Here is a 19303-nt window from a genome sequence, read left to right as displayed (position 1 = left end):
TCGTAATACTAGGCAGGCAGTTAATTCTAATAGCCAGGCCTTCTCCATCACGAGGCTCAATACTACGCAGTACTCTAGAAGTTTTATTCCAGCTGTGACCAAGTTGTGGAATGATCTTCCTAATCGGGTGGTTGAATCAGTAGAACTTCAAAAGTTCAAAGTTGGAGCAAATGCTTTTTTGTTGACCAGGCGGACATAGTCTTTTTATAGTTTATTTATGACATATTTGTTTTTAATGTTGTTGATAGTTTATTATATGACATGTCTGTTTTGACGTTGTTTCTTATTTTAGAATGATATATTGTTAATTTGTTCTCTTCATTTAATTATTTCCTTATTTCCTTTCCTCACTGGGCTATTTTTCCCTGTTGGAGCCCCTGGGCTTATAGCATCTTGCTTTTCCAACTAGGGTTGTAGCTTGGATAGTAATAATAATAATAATAATAATAATCTGATCTCCAGCTGCTGATTCTCATCATAATTCTTGAACAAGAACTTACTGTTCATTGATTTTTTTATTCCTGATCTAGATATCAAAATCTGGCACACCGTTGTTCAATTGGTTCGTTGTGCATATTGCATGATATTTTTCATAATTCTGACCCTCCTTTACATTCAGATCTTTTCGGACAGTACCATCTTGATCGTAATACTAGGTATGCAGTTAGCTTTAATAGTTATGACTTCTCCATCATGAGGCTCAATACTACACAATATTCTAGAATTTTTTTTCCAGCTGTGACCAAGTTATAGAATAATCTTTCTAATCGGGTAGCTGAATAGGTAGAACTTAAAAAGTTCAAACTTGCAGCAAATGTTGTTATGTTGAACAGGCTGACACGTCTCTTTTAATATAGTTTATATAACGAAAGATCTGTTTTAATGTTGTTACTGTTCATTACCTCTCATATAGTTTATTTATTTCCTTATTTCCTTTTCTCACTTATAACATCCTGCTTTTCCAAATAGGATTGTAGCTTAGCTAGTAGTAATAATCAAAATAAAGTTTAACTAAATTTACCCAAGGCCTAATTAATGTTTAAAATGGGAAAATACGTGTCATAGGAAATTCCATATTTGCAAGTTTGAGAAATTAAAGATAGTGTTATTAATGGGACTTGGAAGGGCTTGTGCTGCTTCCAGTAAGAAGAGCATGCAACTGTAAGAAGCAGGTAATGTGTTTGGGAGTCACAAACACTATGGATGGCTGGTGGAGGCAGACAAATGAAATGATGTACAACAGACTCTAAGCAATGGAAGGTGGTTTAGTCAAGAGGAAGAACTGAAAATATCTATGCTCGAAAATAATATTGTACGACTCCGAAGTCTTGAAATAAATTAAGAGAGGAGATGAAGGAAAATAGTTGATTAAGTGACAGGTGGATTTGTTTGATAAAATGGATTCGGTTATCTTTGAAATCATTCCTGTATTTACGAAAACTTTAAAACTCCATGACCATATTGATATGTACTGTTAGTATGTATAAAGACTGATCTTTTCTTGAACATTGCTCATGAATAGCAGAGACCAGGAACAGGACAATGCCCTACAGACTGAACATATGTACATATGATCAGCGCCCAAGCCACTCTGAATACTCTGAATACAGCTAGGGCCAGGGAGGGCCAGGCAATGGTCGCAATGGTCGCTGATGACTCCACAGGTAGACCTATGGGCTTCCCCTAACAACCCCCTAGCTTACAAGGATGTTAAAAATTGCAGACTCTATTAGAAACCATTAAGCTTGAGCGGGCTCTATCTCACGTCCAACACCAGCAGGGACATTTGCATTAGGCTACAGCAATTCTTAACAATCACACGATTCCTGTAATTAAATAAATGATGATAAAAGTTGGTTATATCCCTAATAAGTAGACCAGAAGAGTGATGTTATTTGTCCTTTAGTTACAGCAAGCGATGAGTCGCCACAGTTCCTGATAATGATCTGGAAAAAATGAACTGTAAAGAGCTACGCTTAACACAACTGGACTGTGGGTTACTTAAGGAGGATTGCTTGATTAACGTTTAATGAACGTAAAACGAGACCAACGTTTTATTAAAGGAGGCTGGAACTCACTCCCCTAATTACTAGATTTCCCTTAAGGCTAGATGGGAAACTGAACAGGGCTTAATAGGTTTTAAGTTTGAAAACACATTAATCTAGGAAAAATTATATTTTGACCTAAAAAAAAATGTATTTTGAAATAACTTGTTTTTCGTGTTTCACTGAGTGAAGTGAAGTTAGATCGCACTTTTGGGAAGGGTACACCAGATAATATCTTATCATTCATATGGCCCAATGAACTATAAGGCGTAATGAAGGAACTACAACGTGTAATGAAGTCAATGATCCTATCACAAAATCCCCTTCTATTAACAAAACATGCTGACGACTTCTCACTTTAAACGAAAACACTAGTTCTCTGACGAACTATCATTCTCTTGATGAAGTTTTATGTGGGGGGAGGTCAATGCATAGATCAAATATTGGTTTTTCATGTCAGGAGCACTTTGAGGTTTACAGATTTATGTCCCGTAACCCCGATAGTCTTGATATTGCTCAAAAGGATATCAAATTTAGTCTCACACATTCCAGAAGTAACCGTTGTTAATATTTATATAAAATGTTGTCTCAATATTTCCAGAATTAAAAGTTGTTTTAATATATATATATATATATATATATATATATATATATATATATATATATATATATATATATATATATATATATATATATACATATATATAAATATATATATATATATATAAATATATATATATATATACATATATATATATGTATATATATATATATATATATATATATATATATATATATGTATATATAATTTCAGTTTCAACCTAGATAAATCAGACTTTTCCACTATTTCTAAAAACCGTCCATCATAAACGAACGAAGGATGAGTGGGCAAACATACTCCTTGTGTTTCTAACCTGTGATTTACAGCACGTCAGTACTACTGAATTATAGTCGCTTCCTTACAGACGGCTGCTTGAATACAGTTAGCCTTGTAAATATACCATATGTTTCATTTTAAAGGAGGATTGAAGCAGATTTATGAATTTTGACTACAGAACTCGGCGCTGGGGCCTGTGAACTCGGCGCTGGGGCCTGTGAGGCCATTCACCACCAAGCACATTACGAAGCCAAAGTTAAAGAGGCTGGACAGCAAGATGGGAAAAAAGGGAAGCAGGAACAAGGGGCAAAATAGAGTATAAAACAAGTGCAGATAGGGACCGAAGAAATGTCTACAGTTCACCGCATGAGATGTATTTATTCGTGCGTAATACTACGGCAGTTTCTTGCTCAACCTTAAACATTGAAACAAAAAAGCGGTTCGATAAGAATAATAATAATAGTGGAAACTATTTTTGCAATTGAGTTAATTAAATCGTTGAAAACGAAAGAGAAAATAAGAGATTTCATTATACCAGTTTACGTTTTTCATAACATAGACTATTTGTGCTATGCCCCAAAGAAGAAGCCCCAAGGTTTAGAAATTATGGTCAGTAAAATATTTAAAGGATATTTATATTTTGAAAACAGAGCATTTAAATTATGCTCTTAGCTAGTTAGAGTAGACGTTCAGCTTATAGATCTGTAAACAATTATATATATATATATATATATATATATATATATATATATATATATATATATATATATATATATATATAGCATATACATACATACAAAGTATTATGCACACACACACACACACACACACACACACACATATATATATATATATATATATATAATATATATATATATATATATATACACACACACACATATATATATATATGTATATATATATATATATATATATATATCATAGACTCCTTTAAGGAAGGACTGGAACGTTCCCTGCTCGGGGTTTTTAACTTGAGTCTGAAAGATTAACTTGAGTCTGGACTAAAATGACTTCTAGAAGGGCTAGAAACACGTTCTCTGGATCAAAATGGGGGTTTTTGAGGATGGTGAGTTCAATAGTAACATTTTCAACACCACCTGAGGTCATCTTCAAGGTCTAAAGGTCATTTATCAAGGTCAAATTTGTGAATTTTGGTAATTTTTGCTCGTTTTTTGTGTGTAACTCATAAATGGTGAGAGATAGCTGATTATAATATGAGGCAAGTCTGCAGAGCTGTCCGAATTTAATATATATTGTCATATATCATCCTTCAAGAAAGGACTGGAACGTCCCCTGATCGGGGTTTTTAACTTGAGTCTGAAGGATTAACTTGAGTCCTGGACTAAAATGACTTCTAAGAAGGGCTAGAAACACGTTCTCTGAGTCAAAATGGGGGTTTTTGAGGACGGTGAGTTCAATAGTGACATTTTCAACACCACCTGGGGTCATCTTCATCATCTTCAAGGTTAAAAGGTCATATTTCAAGGTCAAAATAGTGAATTTTGGTAATTTGTACTCGTTTTTGTGTGTAACTCATAGATGGTGAGGGATGGCTGATTATAATAAGAGGCAAGTCTGTAGTTCTGTCCAAATTTAATATATATTGTCAAATATTGTATTACTCAAACATTCCAAACAAGCCCTAAAACAATGAAACACTAAAATAAGAAATAAAGAACGGTATTTCTCATCACAACAAAACTCAAAGACATTAACATTTGATTAGATGAACATCGCTAGATGGAGAGCTTTTCTTGCCTCCTGAGGCATCTCACAGCCTTTTCTTTGTCACTTACATTGAGAACCTGAGCTTTCAATAGAATGTTGGCTAAAGTCGTACATGCTGCATTATTAGTAGCTAAAGGTGCATCTACAAAAGATAACAATTCAGCAAAATGAAAGCGGCAATACATTTTAGTCATGGCATGCAAATTATAGGCATTATGTACAAAAAAGACAGTTGAAATAGTTGGCACACTCAGTCCACCTCTATTCAAATTATCTAAGAACTCAGATGACACCTCGTTACCATCTTCATCATCCATGATATCCTCCATACTAGTGGTATTACAATATTTATGAACAAGGTATCCAGCCAAATATACAACTTTATGCTTAAGGTTATCAGCAGACCTCAAGAGCTCCCGAGTGTCTTGAGGAGTGATCTCGTCAATGAGTTCACTTCGCTCATCTGGATTTATGGAAGAAGTACAATTCTTGTCGCAATCAAGCACACGAGAACTAGATTCTGGCATAATGTCATGCTTTAGAAGTGTCTGCAAATTTGTAACTTTTGCTGCAGTCATAATGTCAACTACATCAATGTAGAGTTTCCACCACTTCTTTTCCTGGCTTGACCGAAAAACTTTTCCAAGGCTTCATCCGCGAATATAGCAGGAAGAACGTAGTCAAAGTCTTTCTCTGCCAGAAGCAATTTGGCAGCAGCCACATTATTACGTGTAGACACAATGAATGCTTCGGCAGTTTGCTTAGTTAACTTCAGCTTACGACCACTACCTCCTTGCCATGTGCAGGTCGATATAATTTGGCAGGCGTCCTCCAACTTAGTGAAAGATGTACAGTCTGCTGTCCAAGGCTGTCTGGATTCGTCACGTAGATGTCTAGCTGAGAAACGGTCTTTCACATTCATCATCTTGAACCACTCACTCATTGTCTGGGTGAGAATGATGGTGCCTTCGCTGATGCCCAATGAATCCCTGAAGGTCTTTAAGGCAGCGACAGTCTTGTCATTGAACACCTGACATACTAAGGGTACGCTCTGGCGTTGAAGGGGTTTGGGGAAAACAGCGGTGTGCGTCAGCTTGGTTAAGCGAATAGGAGTAGCTCGGTCGATCTCAAAAAGCTTCCGAATATCACTCCAGTAAATAATCAGTAATCCAGTTGTTACGAACATTTTTGAATATGTGCACGTAGTCGTACACTAAGAACATAGATTGCTCTTGAATGGATAGCACTTGACAACTTCCAGGTCCTCCAAGTTTCGAATAAACACTGCGATTGGTATTGCAATTGTCACATATCAAAGAAATCACAGTACAGCCAGCACCAACTATAGCTGAGGCAGCTTCAGTAAGAAGTTCACTCAGCTTATCGGCAGCTAGCTTTTTGCAGGGTAAAATGCGTAGAATATAGCGTGGACCATCAAAATGGCAGGCAACTTCAACAACCATAGCATGTGAAGCAAGCATTTCATGGTCACTACCCGCTGCAACGTTTTGAGCATATCCTAGAACATGTCCTCCAGAAAATCGCAATGTCTCGATCAGCTTTACTTCATCAAACATTAGATTCACCAAACGCTGCTGCGGCTTAAGCTGGTCGAATAACGTTTTGAGGTTGGAGTCCTGCAGACTACTGGAAACCCCCTCTTTTATCTTTTTTGTTGATGGTAGAATGATTAAGCAAGATCGACGAATCATTTTGTATGCTCTAGGTGATATGTTGTGAAGCTGCATTGCGAATATCAGAGTGTCGGTATGAAATCGACGACCATCAGGAGGTTTGAACACAAGCCGCAGCTGTGACAGAATGAAGGTTAAATGAGGAAGCTCGTGTGCCTCAGTCATTTTGCAGAGCTGGCTTATTATGTACTGAAGACTTTCCTGGCTTGTGTACTCATAGGTGTTTACCTGTTCAGTTATGGATCTAATCTGGGACCATTTTGAGAGCAAGCTGTTCTTTTGCAAAGGAAAAAGTCGTTTAGGCACCTCAATGCCATCTTTCTCAACTCTATTCAAGAATAGGAATCCAAAAGGTGAGTTGACTTGTTGTAGATGAAAGAACTGCTTGACAGTTTGTCCAGTAGCGTCAGTTCTGGATAGGTAGAGATCTTTCTGGTCTTTTATGACGTTAAAACCAGGAAAATAGGAGCTAATTTTGGCGCGAAATTGGTCGAAATCTCGGATTTTGTCTGCACCCTCAGCAGCTGCAAGCACCTTTTTAGCTCTTGATTGTGATGTAGAAGATGATGTTGGGCGTGGGGCTGAGGTAACCTGCTTCAAAGCTGATTTTGGTATTCCAGGAAATATTGATAGAGGTTGTTTGGGTCGCTTGCCATCCTTAACTGACACCCATTCACAATTGAAATGTGTCTCACAAATATATATCTCCTTCAAGCGTCTCAAGCTTTCTTTCTCATTCGGCATTACCAATATCCATCTCTCCCTCTTCTCAGGATCTTTTGGGAAGGATATGACTTTTACATAAGGTGTCCCATCATAGTTCCCTTTACAACCAAAGCAGCTACAGTGACGTGGCATATTGTGAGATCACCAGCTGGACCGTTTCTATAACAAAAAAAGAAACAAAACACATTATTCAGTGAGATTTGAACAGAAAATGGGATTTGCATAGAAAACGAGATAAAAACAGGAAAAGTTGTGGGAGCAAAATGATCTTAAAATTAGAAAATACATAACATATGTCAATTTAAAAAAAAAATCAGGCATGAAGTCTCTCAGACTCAAGTTAAAAACCCCGAGGTCCTGACGTTCCAGTCCTTCCTTAAAGGAGTCTATGATATATATATATATATATTTTTTCTTTGCCTACACTTACACAGAATAGTTTGGTCTATTCTTTACATATTCTCGTCTTTCCTCATACATCTGACAACAATGAGATACTTAACACATCTTCACCCAAGGGGTTAATTACTGTACTGCAATTTGTTCAGTGTACTTTCCTCTTGGTAAGGGTAGAAGAGACTCTTTAGCTGTGGTAAGCAGCTCTTCTAGGAGAAGGACACTCCAAAATTAAACCACTGTTCTCTAGTCTTGGGTAGTGCCATAGCCTCTGTACCATGGTCTTCCACTGTCTTGGGTTGGAGTTCTCTTGCTTGAGGGTACACTCAGGCACACTATTCTATCTTTTTTTTTCTTCCTCTTGTTTTTTTGAAATGGTGTGTTGGGCAGGCTTAATAGAAGGGCCATGGATGCCTGGTGGTTTATCAAGAGGTTGTCTTTTCCTTTTTCTGATTATTTTTCTTCTCAAAACCATCCTTACTGTCCTCCCTTCAGTTGAAGTGGCTATCCTGGAGGTTATTTAGCCTTGCATGGTGTATCGGCTCCTCCATGTTGACCAGTTTTTCCGACTTTTTACTATAGTCTATGGGTATCATCAATCACTTTGTTTATAATTCTGTACGTATTGTTTTTGTTATAATTCTTGTTAATCTAGTTTTTAAGTATGCTGTCTCTTTTTTATTTCTATTAATTCTTATGCTGTCTGGAGACATTGAGCGAAATCCGGGACCAGTACGTCCTAGATTTCGTCAATGTCGTCTTCTGTATTGCAATATTCGTGGTCTTCATGCAAATATCCAAGACCTTACAGTTGCGTCCAGACAGTATGATATTCTTTTGTGCTCAGAAACTTTGGTTTCTAATATGAGGCACTCATCTGAGCTCCTTATAACTGGTTTTAAGAAGCCAATAATGTTGAAACGTGATGCCATCCCTAGGGCCAGGGGAATGGCGGTGTATATTAGGACCGAGTACCCTGCTTCTCATAAGTCCTGCTATCAATGTGGATGTCATGAGATTCAGGTAATAAAAGTTTGTGGCAGGCATAACAACTTTTATTTGTGTTCGATCTACCGGAATCCAGACATAGATGATTCTATCTTCGATTGTCTTCTTACCATTATGGCTAAGATACAAGAAGATGATAGAAAGGCTTCTTTTGTCTTTGTTGGTGATTTTAATGCTCACCATAGGGAGTGGTTAAGTTCTATCTCTCCTACCGATCGCCATGGCTTAAGAGCTTTAGACTTTGCCTCTGAATCAGGCTGTGAGCAAATCATAAATGAAGCTACTCACAGGTCTGGTAATTGCTTGGACCTCGTATACACTGACTCCCCTGGCGTTATAGCTAGTAAGGTTGGTTCTCCAGTCGGGACATCGGATCATGCCTTGATTTCAGTATTAGTGAAGACTGAGCAACCTGTCCCTGATATATCATATTCTTGTAAAATTTATATGAATCCCAAGCAGACTGGAATGGGATTTTACATGATCTTTTGTGGCTTGAATTGGTCACAATTATATAATAGTGTAGATCCTGTTGTCCCTTTGAATGAGAATCTAGTCAACATAATTGATAGGCGTATCCCTTCTCGTGTGCTAAGGTACCGAGTGAAGGACAAACCGTGGTTCAATGATGATTGTAGACGTGCTTATTTGGAGAAACAGGAGGCCTATCATCTTTGGAAGGGTAACAGATCAGATTTGACCTGGAACAACTATACTCAGCTTCGAGCTTTTGCTCAGAGAGTTTATGCCTCAACTGAAAAGGAGTACAATTTAACCATAAAAGAAACACTTTCTGGTACAACTCAGGAACATAAATGGTGGTCTACCCTTAAATCTGCACTCTTTGGTGTAGATGCAACAGTTCCTCCTTTACTTAAACCAGATGGCTCAGTCACTCACTGTCCAAAGGAAAAGGCAACTCTTTTGGCTGATGTTTTTGACAGTAAACAGAGTAATGAAAAACTTGAACTTCCTCATTCCTGTTTTCCTGAGGCTAAACTAACTAGTTTAGCTTTTCGATCTCGTGAGATTAAAGCTCTGTTGATGGACCTTGATGCTTATGGAGGTGTAGACCCAAATGGTATTTTTCCTTTGTTTTTTATAAAGACAGCAGATTTCTTAGCTCCAAAGTTATCTGTTATTTTGCGCAAGTTAGCAAGAAGAGGAGCTTTTAGCACTAGTTGGAGAATTGGTAATGTTACTCCTCTATGTAAATGTGTTTGTGGTAGCTCAAGTCCCACTGATTATCGCCCAATTTCCATAACTCCCATATTATCTAAAGTTTTTGAACGTCTTCTGGCAAAACGTCTTAATATGTTTGCTGAAGGTAATCATCTACTCCCTAGTTTGCAATTTGGTTTTCGTAAAGGCCTTGGAGCATGTGATGCCCTTCTTACAATCTCCAATGCTGTACAGAAATCCCTTGATTGTGGTCGGGAAGTTCGTATGATTGGCCTTGATTTTAGTGCTGCCTTTGACCGTGTTAATCATGAGGGCCTTGTTTTCAAACTGAAACAGTTGGGAGTGGGTGGGTTGTTTCTTAGCATTATTATTGATTTTTTAAGTAATAGATCTCAAAGAGTTGTTGTTGATGGGCACCATAGTGATTATAGGAATGTGATATCCGGTGTTCCTCAGGGTAATGTTCTTGGCCCATTACTTTTCATACTATATACACATGACATGTGGTTTGGCCTAGAAAACAAGCTTGTTGCATATGCAGATGATGCTACTCTCTTTGCATCAATTCCATCCCCTGAATGTAGATCTAGGGTTGGTGAATCCCTTAATAGAGATTTAGCTAGAATTAGTGCATGGTGCAAATTATGGGGTATGAAGTTGAATCCTAACAAAACTCAAAGTATGATTGTAAGTAGGTCAAGGACGGTGGCTCCTCAACATCCGGATCTCAGTATTGATAATGTTTCTTTAAATATGTATGACTCTTTCAAAATTTTAGGTGTGATTCTCGACAGTAAATTTACTTTTGAGAAACATATAAGGTCTGTGTCTTCTTCAATTGCACAAAAAATAGGCTTATTGAGAAAGTCTTTCAAGATTTTCGGTGATCAATCTATTCTGAAGAAGTGTTTTAATTCTTTCATTCTACCTTGTTTTGAGTATTTTTCTCCTGTTTGGTCTTCAGCTGCTGATTCTCATCTTAATTTGTTGGACAGAAACTTACGGTCTATTAAATTTCTTATTCCTGATCTAGATATTAATCTCTGGCACCGTCGTTCAATTAGTTCATTATGCATGTTGCATAAGATTTTTCATAACTCTGACCATCCTTTACATTCAGATCTCCCTGGACAATTCTATCCTGTTCGTAATACTAGGCAGGCAGTTAATTCTAATAGCCAGGCCTTCTCCATCACGAGGCTCAATACTACGCAGTACTCTAGAAGTTTTATTCCAGCTGTTACCAAGTTGTGGAATGATCTTCCTAATCGGGTGGTTGAATCAGTAGAACTTCAAAAGTTCAAAGTTGGAGCAAATGCTTTTTTGTTGACCAGGCGGACATGAGTCTTTTATAGTTTGTTTATGACATATTTGTTTTTGATGTTGTTAATAGTTTATATATGACATGTCTGTTTTGACGTTGTTACTGTTTTTAGAATGATTTATTGTTAATTTGTTCTTTTCATTTAATTATTTCCTTATTTCCTTTCCTCACTGGGCTATTTTTCCCTGTTGGAGCCCCTGGGCTTATAGCATCTTGCTTTTCCAACTAGGGTTGTAGCTTGGATAGTAATAATAATAATAATAATAATAATATATATATATATATATATATATATATATATACATATATTATATATATATTAATATATATATATATATATATATATATATATATATATATATATATATATATATATATATATATATATCACCATCATCTCTTCCTACGCCTATTGACGCAAAGGGCCTTGGCTATTTTTTGCCAGTTGTCTCTATCTTGAGCTTTTAATTCAATATTTCTCCACTCATCATCTCCCATTTCACGCTTCATAGTTCGCAGCCATGTAGGCATGGATCTTCCAGCTCTTCAAGTGCCTTTTGGAGCCCTGTTAAACGTTTGGTTAACCAATCTATCATGGGGAATGTGAACAGCTTCCCCAAACTATCTCCATTTACCCCTCACCATGATCTCATACACAAATGGCATTCGAGTAATCTCTATTGAAGTTTCATTTCTAATCCTGTCCTGCTATTTAACCCCCAATATTCTTCTGTAGGCTTTGTTTTCAAATCTACTAAATCTGTTGGAAATTGTTTCATTGTCAAACCACGACTTATGTCCATACAGAAACACAGATCTTTCTAAACTGATATGTAGTGTGATTTTTATATGTAATTTCAGGCGATTTGATTTCCAAATTTTATTTAACCTCTCTCTCTCTCTCTCTCTCTCTCTCTCTCTCTTTCTCTCTCTCTCTCTCTCTCTCTCTCTCTCTCTCTCTCTCTCTCTCTCTCTCTCTCTCTCTCTCTCTCTCTCTCTCTCTCTATATATATATATATATATATATTTATATATATATATTTATATATATATATATATATATTTTCATATATATATATATATATATATATATATATATATATATATATATATATATATATATATATATATATATATATATAGGGGGGGGGTAAAGTACCCAATGCAGACGCATTTTCGCTACTTTTTGTTCTTTCCCTACTCACTACGCGCTAGGTTTTGTATATTTCTTTTGGTGTTCTATTGCAATATAGGTGGAAAAGCATGGTCTTTCTTATGCTGCAATCAGATTGTCATTTTTTTTAATAGTTTTCTGTATATTGTCTTCCAAAGTCAGTGCGTCTCCATTATTCCACTTACCCTGAAGAGACGCACTATCTCCATTGGAGACGCACTATATTTTGGTTTAATTTTCGCGGCCTTAAAATAGAAGGATGAATTAATTAAACACACAGAATTAAACATCAGCTTTTACTAATTATGTAAATCACGAAAAACATTGAAGTTATTTAAAAAAAAACAAAATTTTGACCTTTTTAAATTTTTTATGAAATTTACAATGAAAATTGAATTTTGAGGAACATCCTCTTGAACTATGGCTTAATATTCTTTTTTAACACCTTTATTAACATCTTAGCTAATGTGTATAAACATTATTTAGAATCAAAATTAAATTTCAAGAAACAAATATGCTATAAAATTGAAATAACCTTTAAGAGTAAAATTGAGAAATTTTGTTCTGACGTTACTTGGGCATTTTGAAGGTTAATATGAAATATATAACTGAAGTATATAACAATTTAACTTTGAATTGAGCAATTAAAGCCTAAACAGGCCCTAGACTACAGACAAATGTAAAAAAATATATAATTTTATGTACAATTATGAACATTCAGGCTATAGCCTATACAGAATTGACCAACCTTTCTTAAACCTATCTTACAATCTAAAACATGGCTTGTCAGGACTACTTTTTCTGGTTTAAAATGGACAGGACTGCAGTCTTAACATTCCCTTTGAAGAGGTACCCGAATTTCCTATTTCTTGTGTGGGAAATAGGGTTCTCAAGGACGGCCACCTCGTCGGCATAAACAGGGAAAGAAATGTCCTCCACTGCTTTATGTACATAAAAATCAAGAGAGGCCTCAGTCAGGAAAGATATTTTGAGTCCTTCCTCTTTAATGTCTTGCACCTGAAATGATGAAAAGAATTTTTTTGGTTTAGGCTAGGCTAGGCTAGATACCTGACAGGAATCAGACTAGGCTATACAATGAGCTTATACTCTACCAGTAGTTTCAATATAGACTCAGGTAATCACCTTGTCGTAATTGGAATTAAAATATAATTTAGGCTGTACAATAAAAGAACACTCACCACAATCAATCCCTTCAAAAATGGTTGAAGGGTCCTCTCGCTGTGATGAGGCACTCTCAATCTTTGAGTAATCTGGAGCATCTTGGTCAAAAGGGCAAAGGCCACACTTCTTGAATCCTGCCTTGATATTATCAGCAGAGACACAGTTGTAGTAAATTGGCAAAAATACTTTTGCAAAGTTCACCTGTGTAATCATACTGTCTGGATTCTGGTGCTCAAATTCCTTGGCCCCTCGAGACCAGCTCTTCTTCAATGGTCCAAACACACTCACATCCAGTGGCTGCATCATGTGAGTGGTGTTTGGAGGGAGACCATACAGAACTATATTCAGAAGTTGCAGCTGTTTGGCAAGATAATAGTTATTTCTTGTCTCATGCCAATCAGTCCAGATTATTATAGGGCGTTGTACGTTGTTGTCGTTGAGCCAATCGTTGAAGCTATTACAGAGGTACTCGTATAGTGTCTCAATGGTGATGTAACCCTTCTCACTCTTTCCCACGCAGCAATCATAACCTTCAGGGAAATTCTCACCCATATGAGCACTTATCCTTTTCCTTGGATAGATTATCATTGGAGGAGGAATACGTCCGTCAGCGCACACATTAGCCAGAACAGTGATGTTGGTTTTATGTTGTGCACTGCTCTCTTCGAAAACGTGCTTCTCTCCCTTAATTGCAAGCACCCTCCCTTGCTTTGGGGAGAGAGAGAACCCAGACTCATCAATGTTAAAGTTCCTGCTAGGGTCATGTAGTGCCTCCGTCATACCCTCCTCGACAAAGAAAGACTGTGTGTCGGCAAACCACTGTAGAATTACTTGTTTACTTATACTTTTTCTTGATGTTGTCAGAGTCTCCGGGGTTCTGTAAGTAACTGTAGGATGCCTTTGTCTGAACAGCTGCCACCACTTCTTCTTCGGCTTATCTGTAAAGCTTGGTGGAGTAGCCCGTTCGATGCCTTCCTCCCGCTCAGTACGTAAGATAGTGGAGACTGCATCAATTATATTTTTCTTGGTCACAGGATTTGCCCGACGTATTGACCCTTTTATATAGGCCACCAACACCTCCTCTTCGGCATCTGTCAGCACCGTCTTAGGGCCCATCTTCTTGCTGATCGGATGATATCCTGACCGTTTATGCCGCAAAGTAGACTCTGGAATCCCATACTTCCGGCCAGCTGCCCTCATAGATAGACCAAGCCTGGAAAAACAAGCAGTCATATTGCATATAATTTTTGTTAATATTTTCATAGGCTATTAATATCATTATTAGGCTATTATTATTATTATTATTATCATTGTCATTATTAGGCATATTAGTATACGACAATATATATATCATGATTTTGAGAGATCTTTCAAAGGATAGGCTACTTACTCTTCAATATCCTCCAAGGCTTTCTTTATATCTTCCTCAGAATAGTTGTCTCTTGCTTTCAGACGAGATGGTTTTTGGGTTGCCATTTTGAGATCTTTAACACACTAAGGCTAGGCTATAGCTTATAAATTATAGTCTGAAATACGATTGTCTTAATTCTAAAACACTAGCCTATGTTCGAATATCTATAACACTATCATATTATCTTATATTTATCTTATATTTATCTTATATTTATATCACTGTTCTTATGATCTAAAGCACTTATATGACACTGTTCTTAATAATTAATGTTCTATATCTGTAAAAATGAAGAGATTATGAAGTTTTTGACCTTTTAAAGGCAATATCCAAAAGAGACGCACCCACGCAACCCTTAATGCAGACGCACGTCTCCTCAGGGCAACGAGCGTCTCCTTTGGTGTTTCGCGCGTGCGTCTCTTTTGGTTATTTTGACTCCGACTTTGTCAGCCCGTCATTCCTCTTCTGTAAGGAATTATAGCCCCTAACTGCAGGGGATATTAGTGCGAGGTTCTTTTAGTTTCTTGCATGGTAATTTTTAACTCTACGAGAATTTTGAAATTATGCGTCTGCTTTGGGTTTCCATTTGTTTTTTTTAGGCCATGGTTGTTCATTGACTTTTTTTTCTTCAAAACAGCTTTCTCAAACCTCCACTAGTCCCCTGAAATAGATAGAAATGAATATATGTAAATAGACTGGCTTATATACACAGAAATGTAAAATGATAATTCCTTAGCTTTCGCTAAGAAAACATGCAAAATTTGACTTTTGCGCAATGATGGTGTCATCACGTCTACAGTTTTAAACATATTACTGTGATTGTTTGTGGGTTTGTAGACACCGTAAAGGGCTACATATTGCTGGTTTTGGAAATCAATTATCATTTATATTTTTGCCGCTATCGTTTTTTTTGCGCAAATGCGTCTCCTTTGGATCATGAGTCTCCTAGGGGTACTTTACCTATATATATATATATATATATATATATATATATATATATATATATATATATATATATATATATATATATATATCTATATATATATATATATATCATGAGGCCAGTATAACATAATTTGTGTATTTAAGATGTGTATAACCAGCTCGTAAGTTTGGTTCCACTCATGTAGGATAAGGTAAATGTAAGTAAATAACATAAGACTTCCATCATTTATTTAGCTATATTTATATTCAGTTCTGCATATGTATATTTACGTAATTATGAAGAATTAAATTTTTATTTCATATAGTTCGGCTATGAAGTCTTATGTAATCTTTTTAAAAGGCATGATATGACACACACGAGGTATAAAACACTAGAGATTGCATAATGGTTCCATGTGGTCGGAAGTTTTTTTTATTCTACGAAAGGATGTGGGAGGAGTCACTTGAGAGTGTCTCCATCGTCAGGCGACGAAAGGACCATACTGTCAATGGCTACGTTTGCAACACTGACGTCGCTTTGAGAATGCTTTTCCTGAATCAGCTGGAAGTTTTCAAAATGAACTGGGATGATATATTGCCTATAAGTGACCACCATTGCCTTGGGGAGAGAGGTCCAGCCTGACATTCCAAAAGATCCATACTTTCAACAACCCTCTCGCCTGCACCTCTCAAGCCATCATTGTTTTATCTCCAAAGTATGTGGTGCTTGTTAGAACATTGGTAATATTTTGCGTTTGGTTCAGGAAAAGGTAGAATATTGTAAGTACAATTTATATTGTCATTTTGGTGACCAGCCCTGTGTTATTTTTCTAAAAAGTGAAGTGCATTTATAATGATTTTTTTTATTTTTGCTTAACCATTCGGTAACCTTAAGTGAGCCCCAAAGGTCGTAAGAGCACTGTAACAGTTACAAATATGTAAGGGTATAATTAGTGTTTATTTTCCAGAGTGTTAAAGTGTCATATTTGTTTCACTAGTGAAACAATTGATTGCATTATAAAATTCTTGAAGTGTCATTTTGCCATAAGTCTAGGGTCAAGTTCAGATTTAAATTTCGAGTGATTTATTTTTGGTATTACTTTTGAATTGTTATTTTTTATAGAATATATATATATATATATATACATATATATATATATATATATATATATATATATATATATATATATATATATATATATATTGTAAAGTGTGTAATATTTCGATCGCCAATAATTAATTCAGTGGCTTGCTTGTATCCCTGACTTAGATACGAAATAAGAGGTTGATTTCAGAATTGCTCCCATTAAAATAAAAAGTAGTCAACCAGTTTTTGTTTTGAGTGTAAGGTAAAGAGACCTTTATATATTCAGTGTTCATATATATTATTGTCTGGTAATTGCGTATTATTCTCAGAGCTCGGAGGTATTCTCTTACATATCAGATTTATGTAATATAAAGTAGGTGAGTTTGGAGCTTAGGAATTTATGTAATTTGCTAGTCCTAATATCTATTTTTTGTGCTCGGACCAAGGATCGTGCGAGTCTGTTTTAAATATTGGTGATAGCAGGGCCGTATTTTGATTAAAGGTTTGACCAGTTTAGTGTTGATAGGATTCCATGTATTGTTAGAATATATTTTTTTTTTTTTGGAGAGGTATATTTTTTTAAAAGTACAAGATGGCTCAGTTGAATGTACAGAAATTTTTGGAAAACCCAATTTTTTAGGATCTGTCGAAAGCTAATGTAACTAAAGCTGAGAGGCTCGCTATTTTAATAGAATAAGGTGGCCATGCAACTAGTGGAATGATTGAAGCCAAAATCAAGTGTCTACCCTTAGAAGTGTTGATAAACAGAAAGTTGTCAGAACAAGATATTGCAGCAGCTCACGACCTTTTGGAGAAGGGTGAAGCAGAATTTCCAGAGAAGCAAGTACCAGTTTACCCAAAAACTGAAAAAATGAAAGCAGAAATAAATGTAGAGGCTGAGATTAGATAAATTGCAGCAAAAGAGAATTTGATTAAGTTGAAGATGATAGCAAAATGGGAAGAACGGGAAGGAAGTGAGAGAGGAGAGGCAAGAGAAATTCCAAGATATGCAAGGAAATCGGAACTGTTGAATACTCGAGTAAAGTTGTCGTCAATTCAGATAGGTGTGACCCTTGCCATGTGCAATCCCATGTTTGACGTATTGAAAGCACAGAGGTGAGAGATTGATCCCGAATTTCATGGAAGAAGCTCCTGACGAGTTTCTAGATCCTTTTGAAAAGGCCACGTTGATGATGGAATGGCCAGAAGATAAATGGCCTGTGTAATTGCAGTGCCCTTTTCGGAAAAGGATGCAGTGCGTATCTTGCCTTGTCTCAGGACCAGAGGAAGGAGTATCAAGAAATTAAGAGGAGCATGCTGCAAGTGTATCAGATGACCCCTGAATACTATAATGAAAGGTTCTAAAATTTGCGAAAGGACAAGAAAACTACTTTCCTAGATTATGCTTATAAGGTACAGCAATGTTTTAAGAGATGGATAGAGGCTGCCAAAATAAGAGAGATGGCTGATTTAGAAGAATTGATAGTGCTGGAACAATATTTACGAGGAATTCCTAAACATATTCGAACGTACTTGAGAGAGAGGTGAAGAAACTTGATAGAGCCGCTTCGCTGAGTGAAGATTATAATATTATCAGCCGTAAACCCTCCTCGGGTATGAAAATTCAACTGTCGTTCCAACCAAGTGTCAAGTATTTGCTGAACCATGGAAGCCAGTTCAGTAATAACTATAGGAACAAGTTCAATAATACAATGGTACTATTCCAAAGAATGTGATAGTACCACAATAAAAATCGTTGAATCGTCACCTTTCAGGTTTTGTGAAAGAAGTGCAGAAGATTAATATCGCCTGTTATAAGTGTGGCAAAAAAGGCCATTTTAGTAAAGATTGTTGGTCAAACCAACCGAAAGCAGTTGCCCTAGTGGTTAAGGATAATTCAACTCTACAGGATATGAAGACGAAGAATCAAACGGGAAAGGTCGACGAGAAAAATAAACCAGTTAACGTTTACACTATGAATAAGACAGCTCCAAAGAGCGTGGCTGCCTTTAAACCATACATTTATGAAGGCATGTTAGCCACTCTGGTTGGGAGCAAGCTGATCCCAGTCAAGATATTGTGTGACATGGGATCTTATCACAGTGTGGTGATGCGAGGCGTACATCTGATGATGGAACAGTCTCTGACAGGAGATTCTGTTCTTTTGAATGGAATAGGAGGTGAGGGAGCTACCCTTATTTGTCAATTGAAACTGTCATGCAAGTTGGTGACAGGTCATTTTGATTTTGCGGTAAAGGATTCATTGGCTGTCAAAGGAGTAAAAGTCCTACTGGGATATAAGGTTGGTAGAGCGCCGTTTGTGCCTTGTCCCATTGTATCGGAGAAACCATGGAAGTATAGTCCTACGACTGATGTGTCGAAAGCACAGAGGTGAGAGGTTGATCCCGAATTTCATGGAAGAAGCTCCCGATGAGTTCTTTGATCCTTTTGAAATGGCCATGTCGATGATGGAATGGCCAGAAGATAAATGGCCTGTGTTATTGCCGTTTCCTTATCGCCAAAG

General features: G+C 36.6%; 1 protein-coding gene across 1 annotated transcript in view; it reads right to left on the bottom strand.

Moving 5' to 3' along the window:
• Positions 1-15302, bottom strand: part of LOC137640958 (tigger transposable element-derived protein 1-like) — a 25226-nt gene extending 9924 nt beyond the window's left edge. Inside the window, exons 1-3 of the mRNA XM_068373417.1 lie at positions 14748-15302; positions 13319-14570; positions 12361-12420 (exon numbers count right to left, since the gene is read on the bottom strand). Coding sequence (XP_068229518.1) covers positions 12361-12420; positions 13319-14570; positions 14748-14833 — 1398 coding nt within the window. The 5' untranslated portion in view covers positions 14834-15302. The remainder of the gene's footprint in view (positions 1-12360; positions 12421-13318; positions 14571-14747) is intronic.
• Between the last annotated feature and the right edge of the window lie 4001 nt (positions 15303-19303).

The sequence above is a fragment of the Palaemon carinicauda genome, chromosome 5 (assembly GCF_036898095.1).
Source record: "Palaemon carinicauda isolate YSFRI2023 chromosome 5, ASM3689809v2, whole genome shotgun sequence".
NCBI classification, from domain to species: Eukaryota; Metazoa; Arthropoda; class Malacostraca; order Decapoda; family Palaemonidae; genus Palaemon; species Palaemon carinicauda.
The sequence above is the reverse complement of the archived record's forward strand: the minus strand, read 5'-3'. Positions and strand labels throughout refer to the sequence as shown.